The 27,907-nt window shown below is 45.9% G+C and overlaps 1 protein-coding gene across 2 annotated transcripts in view; it reads right to left on the bottom strand.

The window, feature by feature from the left end:
* Positions 1 to 27,907, bottom strand: part of FBXO11 (F-box protein 11) — a 111,598-nt gene that overhangs the window by 11,710 nt on the left and 71,981 nt on the right. For both annotated transcript variants that reach the window (XM_073554017.1, XM_073554016.1), the window contains exons 3-13: positions 25,857 to 25,938; positions 23,914 to 24,058; positions 20,569 to 20,698; positions 18,790 to 18,873; positions 18,577 to 18,709; positions 18,060 to 18,166; positions 16,176 to 16,287; positions 15,958 to 16,064; positions 15,746 to 15,883; positions 15,316 to 15,533; positions 48 to 133 (exon numbers count right to left, since the gene is read on the bottom strand). In XM_073554017.1, coding sequence (XP_073410118.1) covers positions 48 to 133; positions 15,316 to 15,533; positions 15,746 to 15,883; positions 15,958 to 16,064; positions 16,176 to 16,287; positions 18,060 to 18,166; positions 18,577 to 18,709; positions 18,790 to 18,873; positions 20,569 to 20,698; positions 23,914 to 24,058; positions 25,857 to 25,938 — 1,342 coding nt within the window. The remainder of the gene's footprint in view (positions 1 to 47; positions 134 to 15,315; positions 15,534 to 15,745; positions 15,884 to 15,957; positions 16,065 to 16,175; positions 16,288 to 18,059; positions 18,167 to 18,576; positions 18,710 to 18,789; positions 18,874 to 20,568; positions 20,699 to 23,913; positions 24,059 to 25,856; positions 25,939 to 27,907) is intronic.

The following is a 27,907-nucleotide window of genomic DNA, read 5'->3' on the forward strand; positions in this document are numbered from 1 at the left end:
TAAAAAATAAAAAAAAAAAACACTAGAAAAAACAATATAAAGCTTACCATATATATCATTTTCTTCTATAAGGCCTCTTCCATCACCAAAGATATACACACCACCTTGGTTTCCATTAAAAATTGCATTGCCCCTGTAAACACAGTAAAGACTTTCAGGAAACCTAAATGCAAAAGGTCACAATTAAACAAGAGAATGTTAAAGAAACCAATCACCGGTCACATTCGTATTGACGTTCATTCCCATGTTGTGCGTTTTACACATGCTGGGGGCTTAGTTCTACAGATGCTTGAGATGCACAGGTTGGATATCACGGATGCCCAGTGTACCAGTGTGTGCGAGTCGCAATAAGCCAACGGCAGAACCATTTCCAACCAGGTGACAGACATATACATTGGGGGAAATAAGTATTTGATCCTTTGCTGATTTTGTAAGTTTGCCCACTAACAAAGACATGAACAGTCTATAAATTTAAGGGTAGGTTAATGTTAACATTGAGATATAGAATATCAAAAATAAAATCCAGAAAATCACATTGTATAAACTACAGAAATTTTCATTTTACAGTGAGAAATATTTGATCCCCTCCCCACCACTAAGAGTTCTGGCTCCTACAGACCAAGTAGACGTTCCTAATCAACGCATTACGTGCATTAAAGACAGCTGTCTTACATAGTCACCTTTATAAAAGACTCCTGTCCACAGACTCAATCTAACCTCTACAACATGGGAAACACCTGTATAAGGATGTCAGGGACAAGATCATGAGACCTGCACAAAGCTGGAATGGTCTATAAAAAACCATAAGTTTGCCAATGAACACCTGGATGATTCTGTGAGTGATTGGGAGAAGGTGCTGTGGTCAGAGGAGACAAAAATTGAGCTCTTTGGCATTAACTCAATTTGCCGTGTTTGGAGGAAGAGAAATGCTGCCTATGATCCAAAGAACACCGTCCCCACTGTCAAACATGGAGGTGGAAACATTCTGTTTTGGGGGTGTTTCTCTGCATCAAAGAGACAATGGATGGAGCCATGTACCGTAAAATCCTGAGTGACAACCTCCTTCCCTCCGCCAGGACATTAAAAATAGGTTGTGGCTGGGTCTTCCAGCAAAATAATGACCCAACACATACAGCAGCCAAGGCAACAAAGGAGTGGCTCAAAAAGAAGCGGCTCAAAAAGAAGCACATTAAGTTCATGGGGTGGCCTAGCCAGTCTTCAGACCTTAATCCCATAGAAAACTTATGGAGGGAGTTGAAGCTCCGAGTTGCCAAGTGACAGCATCAAAATCTTAATGATTTAGGGATGATCTGCAAAGAGGGGTGAACCAAAATTCCTCCTGACATGTGCGCAAACCTCATCATCAACTACAGAGAACGTCTGACTGCTGTGCTTGCCAACAAGGGTTTTACCACCAAGTATTAAGTCTTGTTTGACAGAGGGATCAAATACTTATTTCTCACCTCAAAATGCAAATAAATTTATATAAATTTATACAATGTGATTTTCTGGATTTTATTTTTGATATTCTATCTCTCAATGTTAAAATTAACCTCCCCTTAAAATTATAGACTGATCATGTCTGTCAGTGGGCAAACATACAAAATCAGCAAGGGATCAAATAATCATTTCACCCACTGTATATCTCTATATTGCATTATTTATTTATTTTTTTTTTTAAAGATGGGGCACAGCAACAAAATAAAAATTTTGAAAATGGGCTTCTAAAAGATTTAGGAAACCTGCTGGGGAGTAGACCCCATCAACACTACATCATACTCTTCCATTACCAGAAAAGGGTGGATGAGGAAACCTTGGGATTTAGAATTTTCTGGTATCAGCATTACAAGTGTCTTTAACCAGGGTTGATCGAATAGCTTCAGATAAGTGCGTGTCCGAATTCCTATAGCGGTTACCGAATAGCTGTATCGGGAACCTGGATAATCAGCTGTTCGGTGCCGCAGGTGTCAAGGCTGTGTGACAGTGACAACACATGCATGGAGAGCCTGTTTGTTGTGACTGTCACACAGGTGCAACACATGCAGCTCCGGCGCCGAACAGCTGATTATTGGGAGCGCTCCAGGTATCTGGGTTATTGAAGAAACTATTCAGTAAGTGCTATAGCTATTCGGATGTTGAGAGTTCATACGAAATGCCTTGTAGAGAGTAAAAAAAATAAATAAAATTAAAAAAAAAAAAAAAAAAAAACACCACTAGCTAAACTGAAGTTTCTCGGTCTTGCACTACAACACTGAAGAAAGACAGAGGATGGATTTCGCCACTTCTATACACAGAATTATTCACAGTGAGGATTTACAGAATCACAGCTTAGAAACAGAATACACAACTAACGTTATAGGGTAAGCGTAATTTCTGTGACCTATGGAGCAAAACGACGTGAAACACATCAAGAGTTTAGCGATACATGAAATTAACAACATGGTACAAGAAGGACACACGAAAAGATAGTTTTTTGAAACGCCTGTTGGTCAGAATCATGTTATGAATGTTGTATCCATTCATATACACGCACATATCTACGGTAAATACACACTTTAGTCTCTACTACTGGACTGTGTTCAGTTATGTTCACACATTGCAATATTGCAGTGTTTTTTTTCCCCACAGGCGAAACCTACTCTTAGCAGTAAAAAAGAAATCACCAAAAAAAAAAAACAGAAACAAGAAAAAAAAAACAAAAAAAAACAAAAACAAAAAAAAAAAACAGGTTTTTCTGAGTTTGCCGCATTTTTGTCAGAGTACATTTGTCTCTTGCACCTAATAAAGTTTAGTGAATAAAAAAAAAAACAGGGATTTTTGTGTACGCACCGTAAAATCCTTTTCGCTGAGCCACTTATTGGGGGACACAGACCATGAGTGTTATGCTGCTGCCACTAGGAGGCTGCCACCAAAAAAACAAAAAAAATGTAGCTCCTCCTCTGCAGTATACACCCTCGTGATGGTTGCAAGAGAATCCATTCAGTGCAAAAGCAGTAGGAGATCATTAACATCATTATCAGAGTACAACACATCAAACTAAAGAAAACAAAAACAAGCCAAAAGGCTAACAGGGTGGGTGCTGTGTCCCCCAATGAGTGGCTCGGAGAAAAGGATTTTACGGTGAGTACACAAAAATTCCTGTTTCTCCTTTGCCTCACTGGGGGACACAGACAATGGGACATCCCAAAGCAGTCCATTGGTGGCGAACATCATAATAGATCGAACCCCATGTACCAAATGACTAAAGATTTTTTGGAGAACTTGGCCATTTGATGCATAAAGAGTTCATCCATATCTTCAGCTTGCACAGGCGGTCTGTAGTAAATGCCTACAATGGTGTCCTTTCCGTTGTTCTCTCCTTGTATTCTTACCCAGTTTCCACAGAACTCCCAGTCTCTGAAGCTTGGATCTCTGTGCAGACATTTCTTTTCCTGTGTTAGTAGTTCCAGTTCTCCTTGTTTGTTGCCCATGCTTTGTGCATTTGTTTAGAAACATTTTAGTTTATGATTTGGAGAAAGAGAAACCATATTTTTATTGTTTAGCTTTTTTTGTCTTTGATCTTCCTTTTTACTTCTAATAGTAGAGTTCTCAATAGTATGTCAGTTGTATGGCTTTTTTTTGGCCTTTTGCTTCCCTTCCCACATTGTTCTAGTATAAAGCTCTCCTGATGTGTAGCAAGGCGACTTCCAAATACATGTTTTCCAGTCTTCGTAAGTCTCCTCTAGTAAGTAGTCGATCATATAGGTAATTCACTCTGTGATCCAAAAATCCAAATCCTTGCTGATGGCACCATCGACGTAGCCAGTTCACCTGCAGAATCTTATTCCGCCTCTTTGTTCCATGGCCATCCACTGGGAGGATGGAGGAGACCACCACCTGTGCTCCAAGTTCATTCACTTTCTTACCTAAGTTTTCAAAGTCTCTGCAGATGGTTTCCAGGTCCTTTCTTGCAGTGTCATTGGTCCCCACATGCATTAGCAGGAATGGGTAGTCATCTGTAGCTGGAAAGTCCTGATATCCTGTCAAGGCGACTTTCCAATCCAGAACTGTCAGCAAGACGTCCTGCAACGGTTCAAGAAAGCGACTCCTGAAGAGCACCCAGGACCAAGTTACGGTCACAGGCCTCTAATGGCATTCTATAGGGAGGTACCACATGGGAGACCCCCCTGAACGAAAATCCTCACTTGCAGTTTGGAAGCAATCCTGAGCTGGAATAAAAAAACGGATAAGGCCAAGATCTGGCCTTTGAGGGAGCTGAGCGCCAAACCCGATTCCAGGCCAGTCTGGAGAAATTCCAAAGTGGAGGGAACAAAGAAGACCCGAGGACGTCCGCGGTCCCTGCTCCAGCGAAAAAGGTTTTCAGGTGCGGTGATAGGTGTCAGCTGATGCAGGCTTCCAAACGCTAATCATGGTGGAAACCCCTGATGAGAGAACACAGCTTGAGTTAGAACACAGGCTTCAACGGCCAAGCCGTTAAAACACAGGGCCCCTGAGTTCTGGTGGCAAATCTAACCTTGGCAGAGGAGATCTGGACGATCCGGCAGTGGCCAATCCGGGGCGACTAGGATTACTGGAACCCTCCTCCGCCTTGATCTTCCTGATGTCCCTCGGGAGTAAAGGAAGCAGGGGAAACACGTACGGAAGACAAAACTGTTGCCACGGCGAAACCCGTGCATCCACCCCGATGGCCTTTGGATCCCGAGACCGAGCTTTGAAGTTGAGTACCTTGACGTTCAATCTTGAAGCCATCAGATCCATCTCCGGAGTACCCCAAGGAACACAGATCTGTTGAAAGACTTCCAGATGAAACTCCCACTGTCCCGAGGCGAGACCTTGACGGCTGAGAAAATCAGCACCCAGTTTTCCCACGCCTGGGATGTGCACTGCTGAAAATACAGAGTGATTCCTCTCTGACCATCAGAGAAAATGGGCTCTCACGCATGGCCGCCCTGCTGCGGGTACCCCTTTGATGATTGATATGCCACAGCTGTGGCTTTGTCCGATTGAATTCAGATGGGCTGACCCGCCAGGAGATAATGGAACTGCTGCAGGGCTAGCCAGATCGCTCGGATTTCCAGAACATTGATCGGGAGGCTTTACTCCCAAGTTGATCAGCGCCACTGAGCAGTGTGGTGACGAAAGACTGCTCCCTAGCTAAGGAGACTGACAGATAGTCACCACTAGCCAATGAACCGGGAGAAGAGATTTCCCCTGGAAGAGAGAAGACCTCAATGTCCACCACCTGAGAGGCTGCCTGACCCACAGGGACAAGCAGCATCGGTGGTCGAGGGGGGAACGGGTTCCTGTCCCAAGCTGCCAGAAGTGCATGCTGCAGGGAACAGCTGATGCAGCTGAGCAAAGTGGACCGTTTCCTTTGCTTCCACCATTTTACCCAGTACCCTCATGGCAAACAGTGTCCAGGGTCATCCCTAAAAAGGACATCTGCTGGGCTGGAACGGGGGAAGACTCGCTTACATTTTTTCAGCCAGCTCATGCAAGGAAGAGTATCGCACTGCGCGTAGACGTGGAAGGACGGACCCTTGATTAGAAGGTCGTCCAAGTAGGGCAGAACGACCACACCCCAAGAGTGCAAAAAAAAAAAAAAAAAAAAGGGGACATGACAGCCGCCATGACCATCAAGAACATCCGGGAGTGGTAGCGAAGCCGAAGGGTAAGGGGGCATAAACTGAAAATGCTGTTCGCGAATGATGAAGTGCAGGAGTTTATATTTGGGTAGGGAACGGAATATGGAGGTAAGCATCCAGAATGTCGATGGATGCTAAAAACTCCCCTTTATTTTTTTTTTAAATCGAAGTAACGACCAAACGGAGAGACTTAATCCGGAAATGGTGGACCCCGACAGACTTGTTTAGAAGTTTGAGATTCAGTATGGGTCTTGCAGCACCGTCAATTTTTTTTGGGGGGGGGACCAAAAACGGGTTCGAGTAGAACCCCTCGAACCTTTAGTTTTTGTATCCGCAAGACACCAGGTCTCTGACCCATTCGTTGTGAACGACAAAGCCAGGCCTGACAAAACAGAAGTAGACGGTCGCATACTCTGTTGGTGTCGACTGGATAATGCCAGGAGTCATTGGGTGGAAAATCTCTGGGACCTAGATGCCCTAGATCTAGACTGTTTGGGACGACCCTTCCACAGCTGGCTGGTCCTATAGGAGACCTGGGTCCCTTTGTCCCTGCGTGGTGAACGCCTTGACCCGGAAGAGATAGTGGTAGTGGACCAGCCCGGATTGGTGTGAAAGGACAGAAACCGGATTTGTTGCCGACGCCGAAAAAGGACGCCTAAGCCTTGCTGGTGAAGAAATTTGCTCTATCCTCCCATAGCATCAGAGAAAAGCTGATCCAACTTCACTCCAAACAAACGACCACTCTGGTAAGGGAGAGATGTCAGTCTTTTGGACGCAGAGTCCGCTTTCCACTATCTAAGCCATAATCATGATGGCAATTGCCGCTGATAGTAGAGCGCAGCTAGCCGCATTTACAGAGGAGTCCAGGAGACCATTGCTTTAGCTACCCCTGCCGCAGCAACCACTGGATAGAGTGCTGAACCGAGGCCTCAAAGACGGAGCGAGCCAGATCCTCTGACGGTCCATGGGACAGGATAGAAGGGTTCTGGATGCCAGGCGAGATACTGGTGGGTCTACAGCAGAAGATTCAGCCCAATGTTTCCACAGATCAGCTGAAAAAGGGGTACCTCACCTCAAAAGGCTACTGACATGTGAGGTGTTTATCCAGTCGCTCCCTGTGCCGGTTACCTATAACCCGAACCTCCGGGTGAATAGCAAACGCTGAATGAGGTCGTTTAGTCCTCTAGAAGGATACTGTGTGATCCAGGACAGAACCAGAATTCTCTTCAACCTTCAGAGTCTGGGTGACTGCCTCAATAAGCAAATCCACCATTTTCTGGCACTCTGGTGAGCCCAGATCCAAGGAAACATCCAATTCATACAGAGTCTTGTTCACTGCAAAACTCTGGTGAGGGAGAGCGAGAAACAGAGTTCACGCACGCTCAGGCACTTGATTGCTCTTAATGTACTACGGATCCGTTTTCTAGACGCCTGTACGTTTCTAGAATACTTGCGGTCCCTGCTAGCCAATGGCTCACGTGTAGGAGAGGATCCATCTATATCGGTCCTGTGAACACTGTGATCCACAGGAGAGATTCAATCTCTTTGGCCAGAGAAGCCATGGATTGGGACAGTGACGAAGCCCACTCCGGGGAACTAGGTACACTAGGATCAGTGGTGGCAGAGGGCTCCTGAGCGCATTTGGGGGTCACAGGCTTTGTAGAGTGGAGAAGACTAATAGTCTTATTAGAGTTTTGGGGAGCTTTGGACTGAGACATGGTGCCTTTAAGACCGGGGAATACTGCAAGGGGGAGGGTGCAGCGCCTCCTTACACGGATCCTGTGTCCCCGGAGTCCGTGTTGGATTAGCGCTGTCTTGAAGCCCTGAATACCACTGGGTCCAATGCAGCAGCAGCTTCCAGGTGCCCAGCTCATGTCTGGAAGTGGCAGGAGAATGAAGATGGCTCCCAAGAATATGCTGCGAGTGCTCTCATCCTGGACGAGAAGCGTCATAGTACAGGCGGAGCCCCCGGGTTGCAGCCTACACAAGGCTGAAGCCGGGGGCGACATTTTTGGCGCCATCCAGCACCGATCAGGGAAGAAGGAGATCCCCCCCACAGCTGCAAAAATGCAGATTTGCCAGTACTAGCGCCGCCCGGACCGCTGCGCATAGCCCTCCAGCCACGGCACTTACCAAAGAAGCTGCCGGATGCAGAGTACATAGCTTTATCCAGAAGGTCAGAAATATAGAAGACTCCCTCGGCTGTCGCTGTTTGGACGGTGCAGGTATAAAGAGGAACCCTAAATCCACCCTCCTTTTAATGGTGAGGTGGACAAGGATCGTCTGCCTCCTTGCATCATCCGCTTTATCAGTGGCGATGCAGTGGGGGCTGCACGGATGCCAGAAAAGTGACTCTGTACATACAAGGGGTTTAATCCCCTAGGATTGGACAGGGCAGGTTGTCCAGTATTAGGCCTGACTGCAGAAGAGGGTACATGGAGGCGACACTCCATGTGCTCATCTGTTGATGGTGCGGGCAGATTGGTGAACTTGAAGGGACCAGTCGCCCCTAATAATCAGCCCATGCAGGGCATCCCACATCGCAGGATGGTGTACGTAGAGGAGACACTCCACGTTCCCACCTGTTGTTGGTCCGGGGAGTTCGAAGCCTTGAAAGGATCCTTTGTCCCTTCATCCGACAAAAAAAAGTAAAATTCAAAAAATTGAAAATTAAAATAAAGGATTTTTGGTCTGAAAACCAGAACCGTGTGCCTCCTACGGACACCAAGCAAGAACTGGTACACTTGGAGCCAGCATAAGGGTGTATACTGGGTGTATTAACTTAGTGTCAGCAGCATACACCCATGGTCTGTGTCCCCCAATGAGGCGAAGGAGAAAAAAATCTGATTCAACTTCATCAGGTACTGGCACCACAAAAACGCAGCAAAACCGGATACCTGTGTTTTTCACAGCGTTTTTCTCACCACCCATTGCTTTCAGTGTGAGAGAAACACTGAATAATGTGATATGTTGCAGTTTGCAAAAACACAGCTGTGACAAAACAATCAGGAAAAAAAAAAGATGAACAGTAGTTCTAGAGTTTAAATGTTTTGGGTTTTTTTTTTTGCTTTTTGGTGTTTACTGTAGGGATAAAATAAAAGATGGATTTTTGGTTCTTACCGTAAAATCTCTTTCTTGGAGCCTTCATTGGGGGACACAGAATACCATGGGTGTATTGCTGCTGCTGCTAGGAGGCTGACACTATGCAAAACAAGAACATTAGCTCCTCCCCGGCAGTATACACCCTCCGACAGGCACTAGGCACCTCAGTTGGTGAAAAAGCAGTAGGAGAAGCAACGGAAACTCTCTAAACATATGTACCAACCCAACAGGGGACTCAAAGACCCAACACGGTACAAAGTAAACAGGGAGGGTGCTGTGTCCCCCAATGAAGGCTCCAAGAAAGAGATTTTACGGTAAGAACCAAAAATCCATCTTTCTTTATCGCCTTATTGGGGGACACAGAATACCATGGGACGTTCCAAAGCAGTCCCAAGGACGGGAACAGCAATAAGGAACGAAAGAACAGGAAAGGCTTAGGTCGGCCGGTGCGCCACCGCCGCCTGCAGAACCTTCCTACCAACAACTGCATCAGACGAGGCCTGGGTATGAACCCTGTAGAACCTCGCAAATGTGTGCAAGGACGACCAGGTCGCGGCCCTGCAAAGTTGCAGAGCCGAAGCCTGGTGTCGAACGGCCCACGAAGCTGCCGCAGCCCGGGTGAAGTGAGCTCTCACTCCCGGAGGGGGCCGTTTTTCCTGAAGTCGGTATGCTTCCTGAATGGTAGAACTAATCCAGCGAGCAATCGTGGATTTGGATGCCGGAAGCCCTTTCCTGTGACCTTCAGAGATGACCAGCAATGAATCGGATTGACGAAGTGAAGCGGTCCTAGCGAGGTAGACACGCAAGGCTCTAACAACATCCAGCTTGTGGAGTGACCTCTCAAGAGGGTGAGAAGGAGCCGGACAAAATGATGGAAGAACGATATCCTTGTTGATGTGAAAGGTGGAAACCACCTTTGGCAGGAAGGAAGGAACGGGCCTGAGGACGACTTTATCCTGATGGAGCACCAGATAAGGAGAACGGCATGACAAGGCCGCTAACTCAGAAACTCTTCTGATGGATGTAATGGCGATCAAAAAGGTCACCTTCCATGACAAAAGTGACAAAGGAATGTCCTGGATGGGCTCAAACGGCGCCTTTTGGAGAGCGCCAAGAACGAGATTGAGATCCCACGGTTCTATTGGTGAATGATGAGGAGGAGCCACATGAGCGACTCCTTGGAGGAACGTCTTAACCTGCGGTAAGGAAGCGAGCTCTCTTTGAAAGAGGATAGACAAGGCAGAAACCTGGCCTTTCAGGGTACTGAGAGACAGACCCGAATCTAAGCCAGACTGGAGAAAACCCAGTATGGACGGGATGGAAAAAGCCATTGGAAAAACTTTTTTATCGTCGCACCAACGGAAAAAAGCCTTCCAACACCTGTGGTAAATACGGGAAGAGGCTGGTTTTCTGGCTTTGATCATCGTCTGAATCACCTGGCTGGAAAAACCTGATTCTCTTAGAATTGCGGCCTCAACGGCCATGCCGTTAAATTCAGAGACCGAGAATTCTCGTGGTAAAGGGGGCCTTGCGAGAGAAGATCCGGACGGACTGGAAGTCTCCAGGGAACGTCCGCGAGCATGTTCACCAGTTCCGCATACCAAGGCCGTCTCGGCCAGTCTGGAGCCACAAGAATTACTGGAACGCCTTCCGATTTTATCTTCTTGACCACTCTTGGGATCAAGGCAAGAGGTGGAAAAAGCTAAGGGAGTTGGAACTGGGACCACGGAATTACCAGGGCATCGCAAGCGACGGCTAGAGGATCCCTGGACCTGGCTACGAAGCGCGGAACTTTGTGGTTCATCCGAGATGCCATGAGGTCGACGTCCGGAGAACCCCAGCGCTTGCATATCTGATCGAAGACTGAGGGATGGAGAGACCATTCGCCTGACGCTAGGCCTTGACGACTCAGAAAGTCGGCTGCCCAGTTTTCCACCCCTGGAATGTGCACGGCGGAGATTGCTGGGACGAAACGTTCCGCCCAGCGCAGAATCCTGGCCACTTCTGACATGACTTGGTTGCTGCGCGTGCCGCCCTGATGGTTTATATACGCCACAGCCGTGGCGTTGTCCGACTGAATGCGGATCGGCTTGCCGACGAGAAGGGGTTGCCAGCGAAGAAGGGCCAGAAAGATTGCTCTGATCTCGAGCAGATTGATAGGAAGAAGAGCTTCCTGAGGGTTCCAGTGTCCTTGAGCCGTCCTCTGATGAAAAACCGCTCCCCAACCCAGGAGGCTGGCGTCGGTGGTGATGACTTGCCACCGAAGCGGGAGGAAGGACCTCCCTTGGAGGACTGATGTAGACATCGTCCACCAAGTGAGGGATTGCCTCACTTTGAGGGGGAGAAGGATTGGCCAGTCTAAGGACCTCGTCGTCTTGTCCCAGGCTGAAAGGAGGGACAGCTGAAGAGGACGAAGGTGGAACTGTGCAAAGGGCACTGCTTCCAAGGAAGCTACCATCTTCCCCAGAATTTTCATGCAGAATCGAAGGGGAATGGGCGTTGGCCGTTTGAGGGCTCAAATCCCTTTGAACAGAGCCGCAAATTTCTCCCTCGGAAGAAACACCCGGGACAGGTTCGTGTCGAACTCCATGCCTAAAAAGGTCAGACGCTGAGTGGGGCTGAGGACAGACTTTTCTTTGTTGACTAACCATCCGAGACGGTCGAGAGTATCCAGAGTTATCTGAAGACTTAGGAGACAGTCTTGACGGGACGAGCCCTTGATTAAGAGATCGTCCAGATAAGGAATGATGAGAATCCCTCTGGCTCGAAGGATGGCCATGAATGACCGTCGCCATCACTTTCGTGAAAACACGGGGAGCGGAGGCTAGGCCGAAAGGGAGAGCCATGAACTGGTAATGATCGTCCTGAATCGCAAACCTGAGATATTTCTGATGTTGCAAGCAAACAGGGATGTGAAGATAGGCATCCCGTATGTCCACAGAGCAGAGGAATTCTCCGGGTTCCATTGAGGCTACCACCGATCGAAGAGACTCCATTTTGAAGTGAAGAATCTTCACGTGGCGATTGAGCAATTTGAGGTCTACGAAGAGATTTGAGTAGAACCCTGAAAACCGTTCGTCTGAGGGAACGGGAACAATCACTCCGGTGGAAAGAAGGGAGGAGACGGCCTGAAAGAATCCTGGAATGTGGGACCGTTGTCTTGGAGGACGAGACAGGAAAAAACGCCTGTCTGGCGGGGAAGAAAATTCGATCTTGTAACCGGATGCGATGATTTCCCTGACCCAAGCGTCGTCGACAACCGACAGCCAAGCGTCCACGAAAAAGGAAAGTCTGCCTCCCACCCTGGAAAAATTTCCAGGTGGGGGTGCCCCGTTACTTGGAGGCAAACCTACCGGAATGGCCACCTGAGGACCTGGAGTATTGTCCTCTAGATCTCCAGCGGGGAGCGGGCTTGTAAGAAAGTTTCTTCTGCTCTCGCTCCCTAGAAGCGGAAGGACGCTTCTGCTGGACAGATCTCTCTGTGGACGAGAATGGACGAAAGGGCCTAAAGGGCCGAAAACCCTTTCTATTAAAGAAGCGTCTTGGTCGAGACTGGGGAAGAGAAGTACTTTTACCCCCAGTGGCATCGGAAATTATTTGATCCAGTTTGGCCCCAAAGAGCCTAGAACCATGGAAGGGCAGATTGGTGAGCGACTTTTTTGAGGTGGTATCCGCATTCCATGACTTTAGCCAAAGAACTCGGCGTACAGCTACAATATTGCTGTTAGCCCTAGCTACACAACCGGCCGCATCTAAGGAGGCGGCTAAAAAGGTATTTACCCGTGTGATTAATTTGATCTGCCAGATCTGCCAGCTCGTCCTGGGGAGCTGCCGCTAAGATGCCCCTGCGAAGAATTTTTGCCCAAGCCGAAATTACTTTAGCTACCCAGGAGGAGGCGAAAATAGGGCAGAGGGAGGCACCGGAGGCCTCAAAGATAGACTTCGCCAAGGATTCTAACTGCCTGTCCGTCGGATCCTTAAGCGATGCACCGTCTGGAAGAGATAGAACTATCTTAGAGGCTATGCGAGAAACTGGAGGGTCCACTTCAGGGGCTTTGGTCCATTTAGAAAGCAAATCAGCCTCAAATGGGTACAGAACATCCAAATACCTGCGGCCCGAAAAGCGTTGCTCAGGGTGCTCCCAATATTTGGCTAGAGTAGTATCAAACTCGTAGTGGTTTGGAAAAGTTTTAGACGGAGGTTTTGAACGTTTAAATGGGACAGAACATTCCTGAGTAAGGGGCTTGTCCTGCTTAATCTCCAGGGTTTGGAAAATAGCTGAAAGAAGACTATCGACCATACTTCGTGCTTTAGACATGTCATCTGCTTCTGAACTAGATCCTGATTGTGGATCGTCGTCTGACCCAAGGTCGTCCACTGAAGGAGACGGACACCTGGGTGAAGCAGACGGACCTAGCGAACTGGAAGACGAGCCCGATAGGAGACGCTTCCTGGACATCCTATTCGGCCTGTCCCTCTGAAGGTCGCGGTCAGGAGCGGACGACTCACCCTGAGAGGAGGTCGGAGCAGCGGTGGCTGAAGATAGCTGAGGCAAACATTCTAGGAGCTGGACCAGGGACTGAGAGACTTTGGTCAGATCGGATACCGACTGAGACATAGCTACGGCCCATTCTGGGAGAGGAGAGGTGCCCCCATCACGGGGATCTGTGTGCTCCTGAGAGGCCGACATAGCTGAAGGACTGCAGGACGGGCAGAAAGGAGATGGCTGACCCGAAGCCCACTTCCGTTTACAACGCGCACAGGCGTAATGAGTAGCGGTGGGCCTGAAACAGAGCTCCCCTGCAGGGTTGGGCATAAGGAAAAACCGCGCTGAATGTCCGCGGAAATTGGGGAAAGAACTGCGGAGGAGGGCTAATATCTCTGCATAGAGCAGAGCCTACCTAGTTCCGGCGAGCAGCAGAAACGCTGAAGTGTCCCCCAAGCAGCGCAGAAAGGCAGGACCGAAGAGACAGGAAATGCCTGATGAGGTGAGCGGTGGGCGGAGCTTAGCGGCTGAGCCGCAATTGGAGCTGAGATGAAGGAAGGGGATGAGGAGCCCTGTGATGGGCTAAAAAAAAAAAGGCGCGAGGACAGCGCGCTCAGAAAGAGGATGAGGCGCCCTGAGAGCGGGAGAAAAGTGAAAGTGAAAGTAAAAACCAGCGCCGCAGCCCCGTGATTAAATCGCCAGGAGGATAAAGTTCCTGTAATGGAGGTACTGGCGCGCAGGAGAGCTGTGGAAAACCATGGCCAGCTATGAAAACAGGGAGAGAAAAAACCCTGTATTCAGCCCTGTAATATGAGTGGAGAGGCGCGCGGCTGTGAGAGCGGCGCCCGACAGGCAGGGAGAGGGGCGGGAAATTCAAATCCTGGTGATGTCCAGTTACCCACCAATGTGCCTCTTGGGGATGCTGTGGCTGGAGAGATCGCTCAGGCACCTACCTGAAGTCCCTGAAGAGGATGACCACAAGGACCTTTCACTAGGTTAGTGGCCGCTGTCCTCTGTACCCGCTTTCTGTAGAAGACGGCATTAACCTCTTGATGACGAGGGGAATCTTGCGATCGCCGTCTTCCTCTCAGCCCTGTCCCGAGAGAGGGGTGAGGAGGGGGATTTTGGCAAGGACCAGCCACCTGTCCGCATCCCATAGCACCCGGAGGTGATATGGGACAAAGTCCTGCCAGCGCACTGAGAGTTGCGATGTGGGATCACCACACTGCTCGCTCAGCCGCCTGATATGGGAAAGCAGAGTGAATTTTCACCCTGTTTCCCGACTTGAATCTGCAAAATAAAAGACAAGAGAATTAAAAAGTTCACACTAGAACACCTAAGGAAAGAAAAGGTTAATTGCGGATCTGGGAAGATCCCGGTCCGCCTCCTACAGACACTAAGCACAAACTGAGGTGCCTAGTGCCTGTCGGAGGGTGTATACTGCCGGGGAGGAGCTAATGTTCTTGTTTTGCATAGTGTCAGCCTCCTAGCAGCAGCAGCATACACCCATGGTATTCTGTGTCCCCCAATAAGGCGATAAAGAAATAATGTTATCTTTCCATAGCTTTAACTTTTATGGACACAATACTCAGCGAGTTAATTAATGTTTCTTTATTTCTGAATTGGGAGAAAGGCAATTTAAACTTTTACATTTGTTATTTTTCCTTTATTTTTAGTTCCCTTGGGGACATGGAACGTGCGATAGTTTGATCGCCAGATATACTAATTTTATAGTACTGAATTAGAAATGTAAAATTTCTGACCTATGAGGCCGAGGACCGTCAGGAAGTAAGCCATCGGGGAGGGGGATGACGTGTGCCAGATCATATAGCTAGCGCAGGCTGCCGATCTTAGCGGCAGGCAGACTGTAAAACACAGCAGGCACTTGCTCCGCTCCTGAGCTCGCTCCTTACCCCACATCTAGATGTCAACTCCATCCCAACATAGCATGTCCTAACAAATTAGGGCAATAATTGACCAACTCGACTGTAAAGTGAGTGAAGGCGTTGATGTGAGGCAGGATAACTCCCCCGGCCTGCACAGGAAAGACATATATACCACCATGTACACGGATTTACTTACCGTATGGTTGGGTCACTATTTGAGGTAATCCAAACACCAGCAAAATTGTTTGCATAGATTTTGTTCTCCAGGAACTGCCCTCTCCCTTTTTCATGGACATAAATTCCACCGGTCTGCCCATGGTGAATTTCACACCTGACCACAGTGGGATTGGCGTAGGCCTTTACCTCGAAGCCCGCTATTCGATTTCTATGTATGTTGCAGCTTTCAAAGTAGCCCTGTAAGCAGAAGGGTTTTTTCAGCAACCGAAAGTTCAATCACTTAACTTACAACAAAAAAAAAAAAGGTCTTACAAATCTTTTGCACGTGTCACCTTATACATATCCATAAACTAGTTACTAGAGGGCTCCACTCTCCTGTCTCCATCGGTGCTGTACCATTTCAATAGAGCACAGAAAAAGAAAAAATTTGCTTCCACACTAGAACCTACCATGCCGTGGTCAAACGTGAAGACCCCAACATCCCGACCGTGGTGAATGTGGTTTCGCCTAATGATTGGGTTACCGTGATTTTTCACCCATATACCAGCTAGAGCATTATTGGAAATCTCATTGTCTTCGTAAATCCCCTAAACAAAAAAGATTATATTATGTTTATAATTTTAACATTTGCGCACTACAACACTGAATGAAGGCTGGTTACCTCTGCGTGGTCCGTGATATACAGGCCTACATTTTCGCAGTCACTGATGTTACAGTGTTTGATGGTGGGACAAGCCCCCTGCCCGCTCACACATACGGCTGAGCCAACTGCAGAAGAAAAATGAATAGGTGAATGCAACAATGTCATTGCAATTAAAAATAAATAAATCCATGTGGGTGATGGTTCATGGCTTTTCTCTAATATACCGAGTCGCATACCTGTGCAAGTGCTGCGAATGATACAGTGATCGATGACCGGACTGCAGTTCACGGTGATCTCTAAGCAATGGTGGGCGTTGTGGTGCTGGGCAGATTTATCATCAGGATTAAACTGGGTCAAAAAGGAAAAAAATAAAACAAATCATAATTAAAAACGCAGATCTATAAAACATAGGTAACAATTCTATGCATTACAGTATGAAGTGGATGGAAACTCAGCACTTTCCTGTGAATAGTTTTTCATCTCTTACGGGCACAGACAAGGACTCATTTTATAGTTCTAAGAAATAAAAGCCGTTGCCATGATCTGCTCCCTGTCTCTTACAGATCAATACAATCCATCCCCAGTGCTACATGAGAAAGCAGAATGGCAACGACGGCGCAGCGCAATGACCGATGCGAACCTTCAACCCAGCTGTCACCAAAGGAGTAACGTCTGTAAGGAATGTAGGTACAGGAGGAAAAAAAAAAAAAATGTATACGACTACAGTATGAACACACCCTAGTGAACCACCTCCTACACAAACTTTAACCTCTTGTAGATGCTGCCATCTTTCATTTTTGTGTTTTCCCTCGTCACCTTCCAATAGCCATAGATAGCCTTTTATTTTTCTGTTGGGCATACGAGGACTTTTTTGTGCTGCCGAGTGGTAGTCTTGTATCAAACATTAATTTTACCATAAAATCAGTTGGGGGGGGGGGGGAGAGATGATACTAGCAATTCACTTTTTTTTTTTTTTTTTGAGGACTTCGTTTTTACTATGTTCCCTCTGCAGTAAAAATTAGAGGGTTTATGTTTTCGTGTTTTAAGCCAGGTGCTTTTTTTTTTTTTTTTTTTAAATTTCTCTGCTGCTGTTGGGGGGGGGGTCAAAGCCCACTTTTCTGATTGCTATATTCTATTCTTTGAGGTGGGTGATGTGGCAAACAAAAATTCTACCTTTCTTATGAAAGTGTCAGAGTGCCTTCTATGGGATACATAGGTTTATATCTAGAGGCTTTGGAAAATTGAGTAAACAGCGATACAGTATATATAAAAAAAAATTGTACAAAACATTAGAACGATATTATGTACTAAAGTCCCCAATCACTTAAAATACATTGCACTACTGTAGTATTGCAGTCTACTGGATTCCAATGACGTGCAATCACAAGCTGGGCTTCATAGGAATAATATGGAAAACACAGGGGGCCAGCTGCAATTACCCCAATTGCACCCAATTGCAGGGGTGCTTATACTTTGGATGTGATCCCTCCTTTCTTTACCTAACCTTATAAATGTGGCTATCATGAATAATGGCATCAAAGATATTAAGAAAATTATCAGTCCTTTCCTGCTGCTCTAACCATAGGCAGCATGCATCAGTCTGGCTGTATGATTATAGCCAGGTACATTTTTCTCTGAAATGTTAAAGGCATTTCAGAGAAAACACTGACGGGGAATAGAGACTAATCGGGTGCAGCCCCTGGCTGGCCTTTCTTCACACTGCTGCAATTGACCAACAGGTCCCTCACATGGTAAAGACCTGTCAGCTAGAGCGGAGCGAGGAGAAGCCATCCAGGGGCAGCACTTGACTTATCACATCTATACATATGATCCCTGGCTCATTCATCAACCTAAGTTTTCTTCGAAACACTGGCGTTTCAGAGACCTACATACTCGATTCATGCTCCGTTGGCTTAGGCAGCATGAGCCGACTGACAAGCTCCCTGCTCCATACAGATAGCGACATCTGCCGCATTTGTGTGCACTAAGGGAATTAAATAAGGGAGAGGCAAAAAAAAATTGAGGACAGCACATCTAGAGGGGTAGGGACTTTCTAAGGTGGAATGTGACTAATGTATTGCATTCTGGGGTAGAGGCTAACCAAGTCATCTAAATCTTACCCTGATGGTCATATACCCAACATAGGCATCTTCTGATCCTTCCATGAACACAAACGTGGAGTCTCTAGTGTTTTCAATGATCACTTTGTCAGCAACTTTTCCTGGAGCTGTAGGGACAAAAACATTTTTATATTTTTGGCTAAAAATTATTTTTGCAAAATCATGTATTCTTACAAATTAAAAGGAGTTATCCAATTCAGTGAGTTTGGTCGTATTGGAGAGTTTAAAGCTCCCATGTTAGATCTGCTGAACGCCTCTGAGTTAATTTATAGATGTTACACAAAGTTTAGCTCAAGGTGTGAGCAAGTACAGTAAACTCACAGACTGCACACCTAAGAAAACAATTGTGACATTCTCCATTGTTAGGCCTATTACATACATAGAATTGCTTCTCAGGAAGATTACTGAACCTCCTGGAGGTGCCGTATATTTTTGTCTTTGGAACACACTGTGTGCCGCCCTGCAGGGTCTGTAAAGCAGGTGGTGACATAAGTAAAGATTACCAATGAAGCATTACCTGCACCGATCATCGTAATTGGAGACTCTATGTAGATCCATTCATCTGTATAGATGCCAGAATGGACAAAAATGAGCCCATCAAAGTGAGCTTCCTGCACACCACCCAACGCATCTTCAATGGTGTCGTAATACTGATCAAGAAAGGGGAAAAATATATCACTGACTGACCCATCCATACACTACTTCTGTACATACACAGGCAGATACTCACCAACATGTTTTCCCTGCCTTTATATCTAGTCGGGTTGCTGTAAAAATGTTCCGCAAAACCTGGTTTAACATGCGCTCCTTTATACTGTAAGGGAAATCCACACTTTAGTCATCTTAAGGAGCCCAAAAGTAAATTTAAAAAAGTCACTTCCAATCAACGTAAAAAATCATATTGCAGATACACCAGCAATAGTAGGGGTCATTAAAGCATTAAAATAAGCAGGTTACTCCAGATTAAGGTTTTTGATATTATTACGCCCTTGTTTCCCCACTTCATTTATCCAGTGTTGGAGAGTAAAGACCGCGCTTAGCAGTGCTGACATGTACATTCACAGGAATCACTCCACCGCCCAAGCACAAGAAAACTAGGGCGATGGGGCAGAGTCACTGAGCATGTGTGACCAGCGGCCCAGAACAGATTATGCACATTTTCTGAGAGTGACAGCAACATCTACACTAGAGAATGATCTTTAAAATGTTTTTAATTGAAACACTATGGCCCCGATTTGTCATACAGATTATGCCAGTATTCTAGTGTAAAACTGCAATTTTTTATTTTTGCACAAAACGAAGTAGCAATATTTTTTTACCTATTTCACAAAAGTCCGTCCAACTTTTGGAAAAGTGAGAAAAACTCAGGAGGCAAAGTGCGCCCAACAAGTTCACCATAATGTACGCCACATACAGTGGAGACGTTACGACAGAAGTGAATGCCAGGCTGACTGTACTGCATTTCTGGCGCACACCTCTTCACGAATTTGGCTTCCTACTCCAACACACACTTGATGAATCGGGGGGCCTTGGTTTTATGTGAACTCCTTCAGTCCTACGGATGGGTATGCTACAGTTTCTGCAGCAGTAAAATCTGCAGTCCGTCGTGAGGTTTTTGTTGCAGATACGCTGTGACTTAACTGCACATTTCACTCTTTGTGTTGAAACTTTCCAGCATACCTGGACACTCTGCTTATTTAAAGTCAGCAGTGCCCGTTCAATTATGCAATATGTGGATGAAGTTTCATACCACTTCATCCAGCGTGTTAAAGTACCAAGGTTCCGTTGTAATGTGCTACATATTTTCAGCTCTGGTCACTTCTGGATGGTTCAGGCACACATCCCCGCTGATATCAGAAGCGATGTTCACTGCCCCTCTTACCATTTAATGAGGAAGATCAGGACCAACCCCTTAAATAAATGCACTGCAAATTTTGGGAAGTGTAAATTAGTCTCCACCTTCAATCGTATCCTGGCCAGATAGAAACCACATTCTCAGGTCACTTGTCTTTGCCATCCTATTGAAATAACTGACCACATAGATCCATGTCAATTAAGACAGTTGCAAACTGGGCAATTTAATCCATTTTGGTGCAAAAAATATTAACTGAAAAACAATGGGGTCCATGTATATACCAGCTTCCCACCGAATCCTTAGTGTAAAGCTAAATTCACACACCAGAAAAACGATGGCAATACCAGGTGCAACCATAGGTCTTCAGACCCAAACTAACAGCCTGGTAGGTCAGGGTAAGGAGACGTGCTGTCAGATCAGGAACATGGTTCATAAGATAGGGCTCTACGGTCATGTGAATCTAGCCTCCAAGAGGTAAAGAGATACGAAATAACCCCGACGTACATGATGACTTATGGAATAGGGAGGAGTGACATCTGTGAAAAGTAGTGAAGGCTATGGGAAGATACAGCATGATGAAATGAAGACCCTCACAGTCAGGATAACACTGGTGCCTTCATTCACACTAGCACTATCGTACACAGACAGACATACCAGCTGCTGAAAACTCTCCTTCCACGGGTTTGGATGCTCATATTCCTCAGGGTTAATCTGATAGAATTTGCCAGCTTCGGGGTGCATCATAGGGCGTGTATATTCAAACACCTCCATATATAATCGTTTCCTGCAAATACAATTCCTGGGTTACTACGAGCCCCCAAAAGTCTCACTACAGCAGTTGGTGCAATGTGTGCACCGATGGGTATATGTATACAGCTTCATACTAAGGTTTACACACTGATCTGTCGCCAATCTGCTAAGAGTTTGCTTACTTAAAACAGAGATCCTTAGGCAAATATGCTAGAAAAACAGAAGAATCATCTGCTCATGTATCATTTAGGTACAGAAAGAATGTGCAACCACATCAGACTCTTCTGCCCTGCAGTAAAAATACACAAAACACCTAACAGCGCTACACAAATCTATCACATGGACACAATTATTGGTAGAAAAGAAAAGGGGACATTCACACGTGGCGTTTTTTTCGCGTTTCCGCAGCGGTTTTAACCGCGCGATTTTGCCGCGAAAAATAAGCATCCCATGCATTCCTATGGGATTCCGCAATGCTGTGCTAATGCTGCGGTTTTTACCGCGGCGGAATCGCTTCGCGGTAAAAAACGCAGCATGCTCATTATTTTGCGGAATCGCGGCGATCCCGCACCCATAGGAATGCATTGTTCCGCTTACTTCCCGCATGTGGCTGTGCACACCATGCGGAAAGTAAGCAGAACAATTGCGGATGGTACCCACGGTCCGGAGGAGAGGAGACTGTCCTCCGGGGTTTGGGTACCATATCCCTGTAAAAAATAGAATTTAAAATAAAAAATATTGTTATTCTCACCCTCCGACGTCCTGCGCAGCCTTCCCGCCTCTCTCCACGCTCCCGGTCCCAGTAATCCTTTACGAAAATGCCCGCGATGGCGTCCGATCTCGCGGGATCGCGAAGTCTCGCGGTCATTCGCGCGACGTCATCGCGAATTACCGCGAGACGTCGCGATCCCGCGAGAACGGACGTCATCGCGGGCATTTTCGCAAAGGATTACTGGGAACGGATGCGCGGGACGTCGGAGGGTAAGAATAACACCATTTTTTATTTTTTTTTTTACATTTTATCTTTAACTACTGATGCCGCATAGGCGGCCTCAGTAGTAAAAAGTTGGTCACACTTGTCAAACACTATGTTTGACGAGTGTGACCAACCTGTCAATCAGTTCTCCAAGCGATGCTACAGATCGCTTGGAGAACGCTAGCATTCTGCAAGCTAATTACGCTTGCAAAATGCTAGTTTTTCCACGGGAAAATCGCGGGAATTTAAAATGCGATTTTCCCGCGGACTGGAATTCTGGAATTCTCGCGGTAATTTCCGCGAGAGTTCCGGTACGTGTGCACTTAGCCTCACAGTTAGAGCCTTTTTTTCGTCAATGTTAATTTTGGACTTTGCAATCCTCTGGAGTTTCATATCATTGTCTTTGCAACTGTACTACTCATCCTGCTGCTTTAATGGTAACCTGTTGGGTTAGATAATGCTATTGAACTGCAGATATAGGGTTAATGTGCAGGTTAATAGCATTAGGGAGGTGCCCAGCCGCAATACTGAAAGTGCAGCACCCAGGAGAAAATGAACCATTTCTCCCATGTGCCACTGGCTTTCAGTCATATAGGTATGACCAGAGCAAATAAAGTCAAGCACAGCTCAGTACTGACTGACAACTGGCCTAGCAATGCATCGATACAGAGCCAGCTGTCAGTCAGTGCTGGCCCGTGCTTACAGCCACCGCCCGCCATGCTGTGAGTGTAGTCGCTCCAGGCACGCCTGCATGACTGAAAGCAGATAGCTCTGGAGAGTTCATGTGGTGCACCTTCACAACGATATTAACAGCATTTCTGCAGGTAAATAGCATCAGACTTGACAGGTTGTCTTTAATATCCATAGAAAGAATTCAATTCATCCTATTTTAGCACCATGTGCAAAAATCCCAGAACTTAGCCATCAATGAAGTTAATAGTTGTCTGAAGAAGGTTCTGCCACACGCTTTGTGCATGGGCAAATAATCAAGATCTGCTGCTGGCAGCTTGGACTGTAATTGTCAACCAATGACATTTCAGAAGTGCTCGATGGGAGACAAGTTCAGAGATGCAGTAGGCCACATTATTAGGGGTAGCTGAACATATATAGTCTTCATTTCATGTCCACCGACAGCTCAGCATCAGATCGATTTGGTCACGGAAACCATGGTACAGCCATTTCTCCAAAAAGTCCGAGGAGCAGTATGTCAACATAATGCGAGGTCGCATGTGTCCTAGTGCATTCAGCGAGGCAGAACCTTCCTCAGACAAGCATTAATAACCTCGTTGATGGAAGCCAAGGTGGTAAGTGCAGGAATTTCTGCCTGTGGCGCTCATACGCCATACTGAATAAAACAGGGGGGGGGGTTTAAAAGGTTTCTGTTTTTCTTCACATGGATTGTTTTTTCTATCAGACCTGTGATTTTCATAACTCCACAACATTTCCTTCTTGGTGTTAAAATTTCAATGTTGAGAAGTTAGGTGAAGAACTGACCGGCGTGATCTTTGAGAGAATGGGCTCTACTCCCCTCACTCCTGAAAGGGATTCCCCTAGTTAAAATGGGGTTTTCCACCTCAACATTCCCTTCTCATTTGCTATTGTTAACCTGGTAGCGCCCTAGTTAACAGGTTGGTGAATGTTTGGGGACCTGAATAATTCTGACAGGTTTCACCAAGTTTCATTCCTAGAGCTGTGATATGAGCAGCCCCTGATTCCTTTACAACACTTTATCCATCTCGACCACTTGCTGCATATCTTCAAAAAGCTACCAGGAATATGGAAACTTCATGAGCATTTTACAGAACACCCGTGCAGACGAATTTGACGAGACACTCATCCAAATTAAATATCCTTCCTACGAGACATCATCCTTCTGTGAGCTTTTCGTAACTGCACATCATTTCCAAAGGGTTTGCTACTCGCATCTATAAAGACCGAGTGCACACTGTCATTTGTGCGACAAGTTAGCAGTATACATTGACAGCACTCATCAGCCTATACTTTGGAATATCACCCCCCATTTACCGAACAAAGACCAAAAGGGTTCTCTTAGGGCATTTATCTGGCCATTGTGTATCTGCATATAACAGACTGCACTTTGTTATATTTCTTTTTGTCACTGCAAAAATGGATGCATAACAAAAGCTGCCTAGGCCCCATCCTGACTGTAGCACTGTCGGGAATATACCAGCTGAGCCATATATGCCAGACAGTGCCAGAAACGCAGGACGCACTTCTCCGGGTTGCCATAATTTTGCTCTTCTCTTACTTACCATAAAATAGGATCATTAGCGAGTTCACTAAAGCGCTTGCAGACACAGGCTGCTCTGCAGAGGTCCTGCTCCAGGAGGTACGAGAAGATCTTCAATACCACCTCATCTGGCAGCTTTTCTTGAAGATACTGTTCTGCTGGCGCAGCTGCAGGGAGTATTGGATGGAAACCATGTCAATAATTCACCTTATACACAAGTTACTCAAGAAAGTCATATGAATCAAAAAGAAAAGAAGACTCGAACTGCAGGAAGCAAATCGTAAATCACTCGGAATAAAACCATGAATCAAAACGAGGCATGGTTTATCAGGCTCCATATTACGAAGCTTACTCTGTAAAGAACAACTGTGTAACATGGCGCATAAGAAGGTGCCTGCCGCAGGTGCTGTGTTAAATATGTACAGTCATAGGCCACTTCCAAAATTTTAATTATAGGATAAGTGAGAACTTTCAGATCGTGGGGAAGGAGACTCATTCTTTATGATTGGGTGGGGAATTCTAAGGGTGCCGTGTCATGACTTCATCGGGCCGCCTACGCGGAGCCAAGACGGCAGTAAGGAGGGGTGCAGTACCCCTCATTGTGTGAGCAGGGCAAGGAAAAAGTTTTTATATTATTACCAGGGAACAGAGGCTCAAAAGGTGGTGTGGGGGCACGGATTAAGTATTAGAAAGCAATATTACGTGAAACACAAGCAGCAACGTGAGGGGACAGAGGGAGCCATCTGAGCCACTATGGATGGTTATAGCAGTATGGAGTATGTACAGCGATGGAGAATAGTAGGCAGCATGCTGGAAAAGAGATGACCCAGAGAAGTCTATGCGTTACATTCTGCAGAGGTATTGTGGATAGAAGTAGTTGGTCATGGAAGTCTGGGCAGAATGGAGGAGAAAATATGTCATGTTTGTGTTACCGTATATACCTATACATTATTCACACATATGGTGTGAGGTGCACTGGTGCAGAATTCATACCACGGTCACGGTGTGGTGGCATTATTGGACTTCATACAATGGTTTAGGTTAATGATCAGTAAGTGCTGTATGCTACTGAATATGGCGGTATAATAATAATCTTTATTTTTTTTTTTTATATATAGCGCTAACATATTCCGCAGCGCTTTACAGTTTGCACACATCATATAATGTCTCGTGTTGCAGAGTTCATGGTACAGTGGTTTTTGCTAATGATCAATATCGTGCACTGCAGACTAGAAAGTGGACTACTTGGATGTTTATAGTCTATGGGTGGTCCCGAAGTGGTTGATTAGGAGAAGAGGCTATGAGGGCATTTTGTAATGATATTTAAAGCTACTGTCACGTTAGGAAGGGTCATAATTGTGATTCATTGAGATGCCCAAGTGGCTCTAGGGGGAACAGCATGGGCTTGTGAGTTTTCAAATGCCGAGACCAAATTTCAGCTCAATCAGGTCCTGGAGAAGGTCTACAGTCATCTTCAAAGAGATAATGATTATGACAAAGCTCAGAAGCCCAGACTACCCTCAAAAAGCAACTACTTTATCTCCAGTTCCCAGATCTAAACCAGTCTACACTTTGGGAAACCTCGTCATGGTTGGTCCGTGGAGGTTGTGATCTTTGGCCTGGTCAGAGAGTCTATGGATGGGACATAGATCTCTTTAGTCTTGGACAAATTTTCAACTAAAATTTCAGTCAGCCAGAATCTGTCACTTACATACATATCAAAAAAGTATGGAGATGCAACAATCACCTGCACACATCTGCCAGGAAGTCTGCATGATCAGCAGGAATCGTGAACACGTTCTGGCAGGTGTGTGCAGATGTGAAGTCGTGAGTGCCGGTCACTTAGCGATAAAGTGGACGACACTGGATAACCCTTTGTGGTCAATTAAAAACGCAGAAGACACTGCTCTACAAAAAACAATGAAAAAAAAAAAAAAAAAAAAAAAAAAAAGGAAGCAGTTTTACCAGGCAAATCTTGGGATTTCCCAGATACTCTTGCACGTTTTGCTCTATGGCCAAAGTTCTCAGTTGTCGACGTTGAAGCACCCTAGGAAAGGTAAAGGGAAAGAAAAAAAATTACACTAAAGGCACATCCACAGAGGGATCTGAAAATAAATTATATACCGTATATACTCGTGTATAAGCCGAGATTTTCAGCCCATTTTTTTCCCAGTTTTTTGTGGCAAAATTAGGGTGGTCGGCTTATACACGGGTCGGCTTCAACACAAGTATATACGGTACATAAAACCCCTTCATAACATCCACCCAAGTCAAGAACAGATGCCAGGAAGTAGGCATTGCAGTATCCAAGTCCACCATAAAGAGAAGATTTCATGAAAGCAAAGAAGGTGCAAACCAGTAATCAGCATTAAAAATAGAAGGGGAAAGATTACTGATCACAGAGGTCAAAGAGCGTGGACCACTGAAATTGGTCCCCGCATCACTAGCCATGGGGGTCAGCTGTTGGTTCCTTGCCTGAAGCAAGTCACCGTTACTGTGCGTTTTCACACAGTGACACTTAAAGTACATGATGTGTATGAGCACATAATGATGGGGAAACTGACACATGCTCATGGCGAGCTATACCGGTCACTGGTCATTAACCCCTTCACTACTAAGGGTGGTTTGCACGTTAACTCCCGGGCCAATTTTTACAATTCTGACCACTGTCCCTTTATGAGGTCATAACTCTGAAACGCTTCCATGGATCCCGGTGATTCTTACAGTTTTCTCATGACATATTGTACTTCATGATAGTGGTAAAACTTCACTCGAATAACTTGCGTTTATTTGTGAAAAAAACGGAAATTTGGCGAAAATTTTGAAAATTTCGCAATTTTCCAACTTTGAATTTTTATGCCCTTAAATCACAGCGATACGGCACACAAAAAACTTAATAACTAACATTTCCCACATGTTTACTTTACATCAGCACAATTTTGGAACCAAAATGTTTTTTTGTTAGGAAGTTATAAGGGTTAAAAATTGACCAGCAATTTCTCATTTTTGCAACACCATTTTTAGGAACCACATCACATTTGAAGCCACTTTGAGGGGTCTATATGATAGAAAATACCCAAAAGTGACACCATTCTAAAAACTGCACTCCTTAAGGCTGTGTGCACACGCTGCAGATTTTGCTGCGGTTCCGCAGCGGTTTTGGCCGCTGCGGACCCGCAGCAGTTTTTGCTGCGGTGTACAGTAGCATGATTCCCTATGGGAATCAAAAACCGCAGTGCAGACGGTGCAAAATTTTCCACGCGGATTATCTGCGGTTTTCAATCCGCAGAAAGAATTGACATGTCAATTCTTTCTGCGGATTCCCCTGCGGTTTGCCATCTCCTCCATTGAGGAGATGAAAAACCGCAGGGCAAAACCGCAGAGCAATCCGCAGGTAAAACCGCAGGTATTTTGACCTGCGGTTTCACCTGCGGATTTTACAAAATCCGTGCGGATGAATCCGCAGCGTGTGCACACAGCCCAAGATGCTTAAAACCACATTCAAGAAGTTTATTAACCCTTTAGGTGCATCACAGGAATTTTCTGATTAAAAAAAAAAAAAAATGAACATTTAACTTTTTTCACAAAAAAAATACTTCAGGTTCAATTTTCTTTATTTTACCAAGGGTAACAGGAGAAATTGGACTGCAAAAGTTATTGTGCAATTTGTCCTGAGTACGCCGATACCTGATATGTGGGGGGGCACCACTGTTTCGGCGCATGGCAGACCTCAGTAGGGAAGGAGCGCCGTTTGACTTTTTCAATGCAAAATTGGCTGGAATTCAGATCGGACGCCATGTCGCATTTGGAGAGCCCCTGATGTACCTAAACAGTGGAAACCCCCCCCCCCCCCCCCCCCCAAGTGACCCCATTTTGGAAACTAGACCCCCCAAGGAACTTATCTAGATATGTGGTGAGAACTTTGAACCCACAAGGGCTTCACAGAAGTTTATAACATAAAGCCGTACAATTAAAAAATCATATTTTTTCCACAAAAATGATCTTTTCACCCTCAA

This window comes from Dendrobates tinctorius, unplaced genomic scaffold (assembly GCF_039654945.1).
Source record: "Dendrobates tinctorius isolate UK_male_01 unplaced genomic scaffold, ASM3965494v1 ptg000205l, whole genome shotgun sequence".
NCBI classification, from domain to species: domain Eukaryota; kingdom Metazoa; phylum Chordata; class Amphibia; order Anura; family Dendrobatidae; genus Dendrobates; species Dendrobates tinctorius.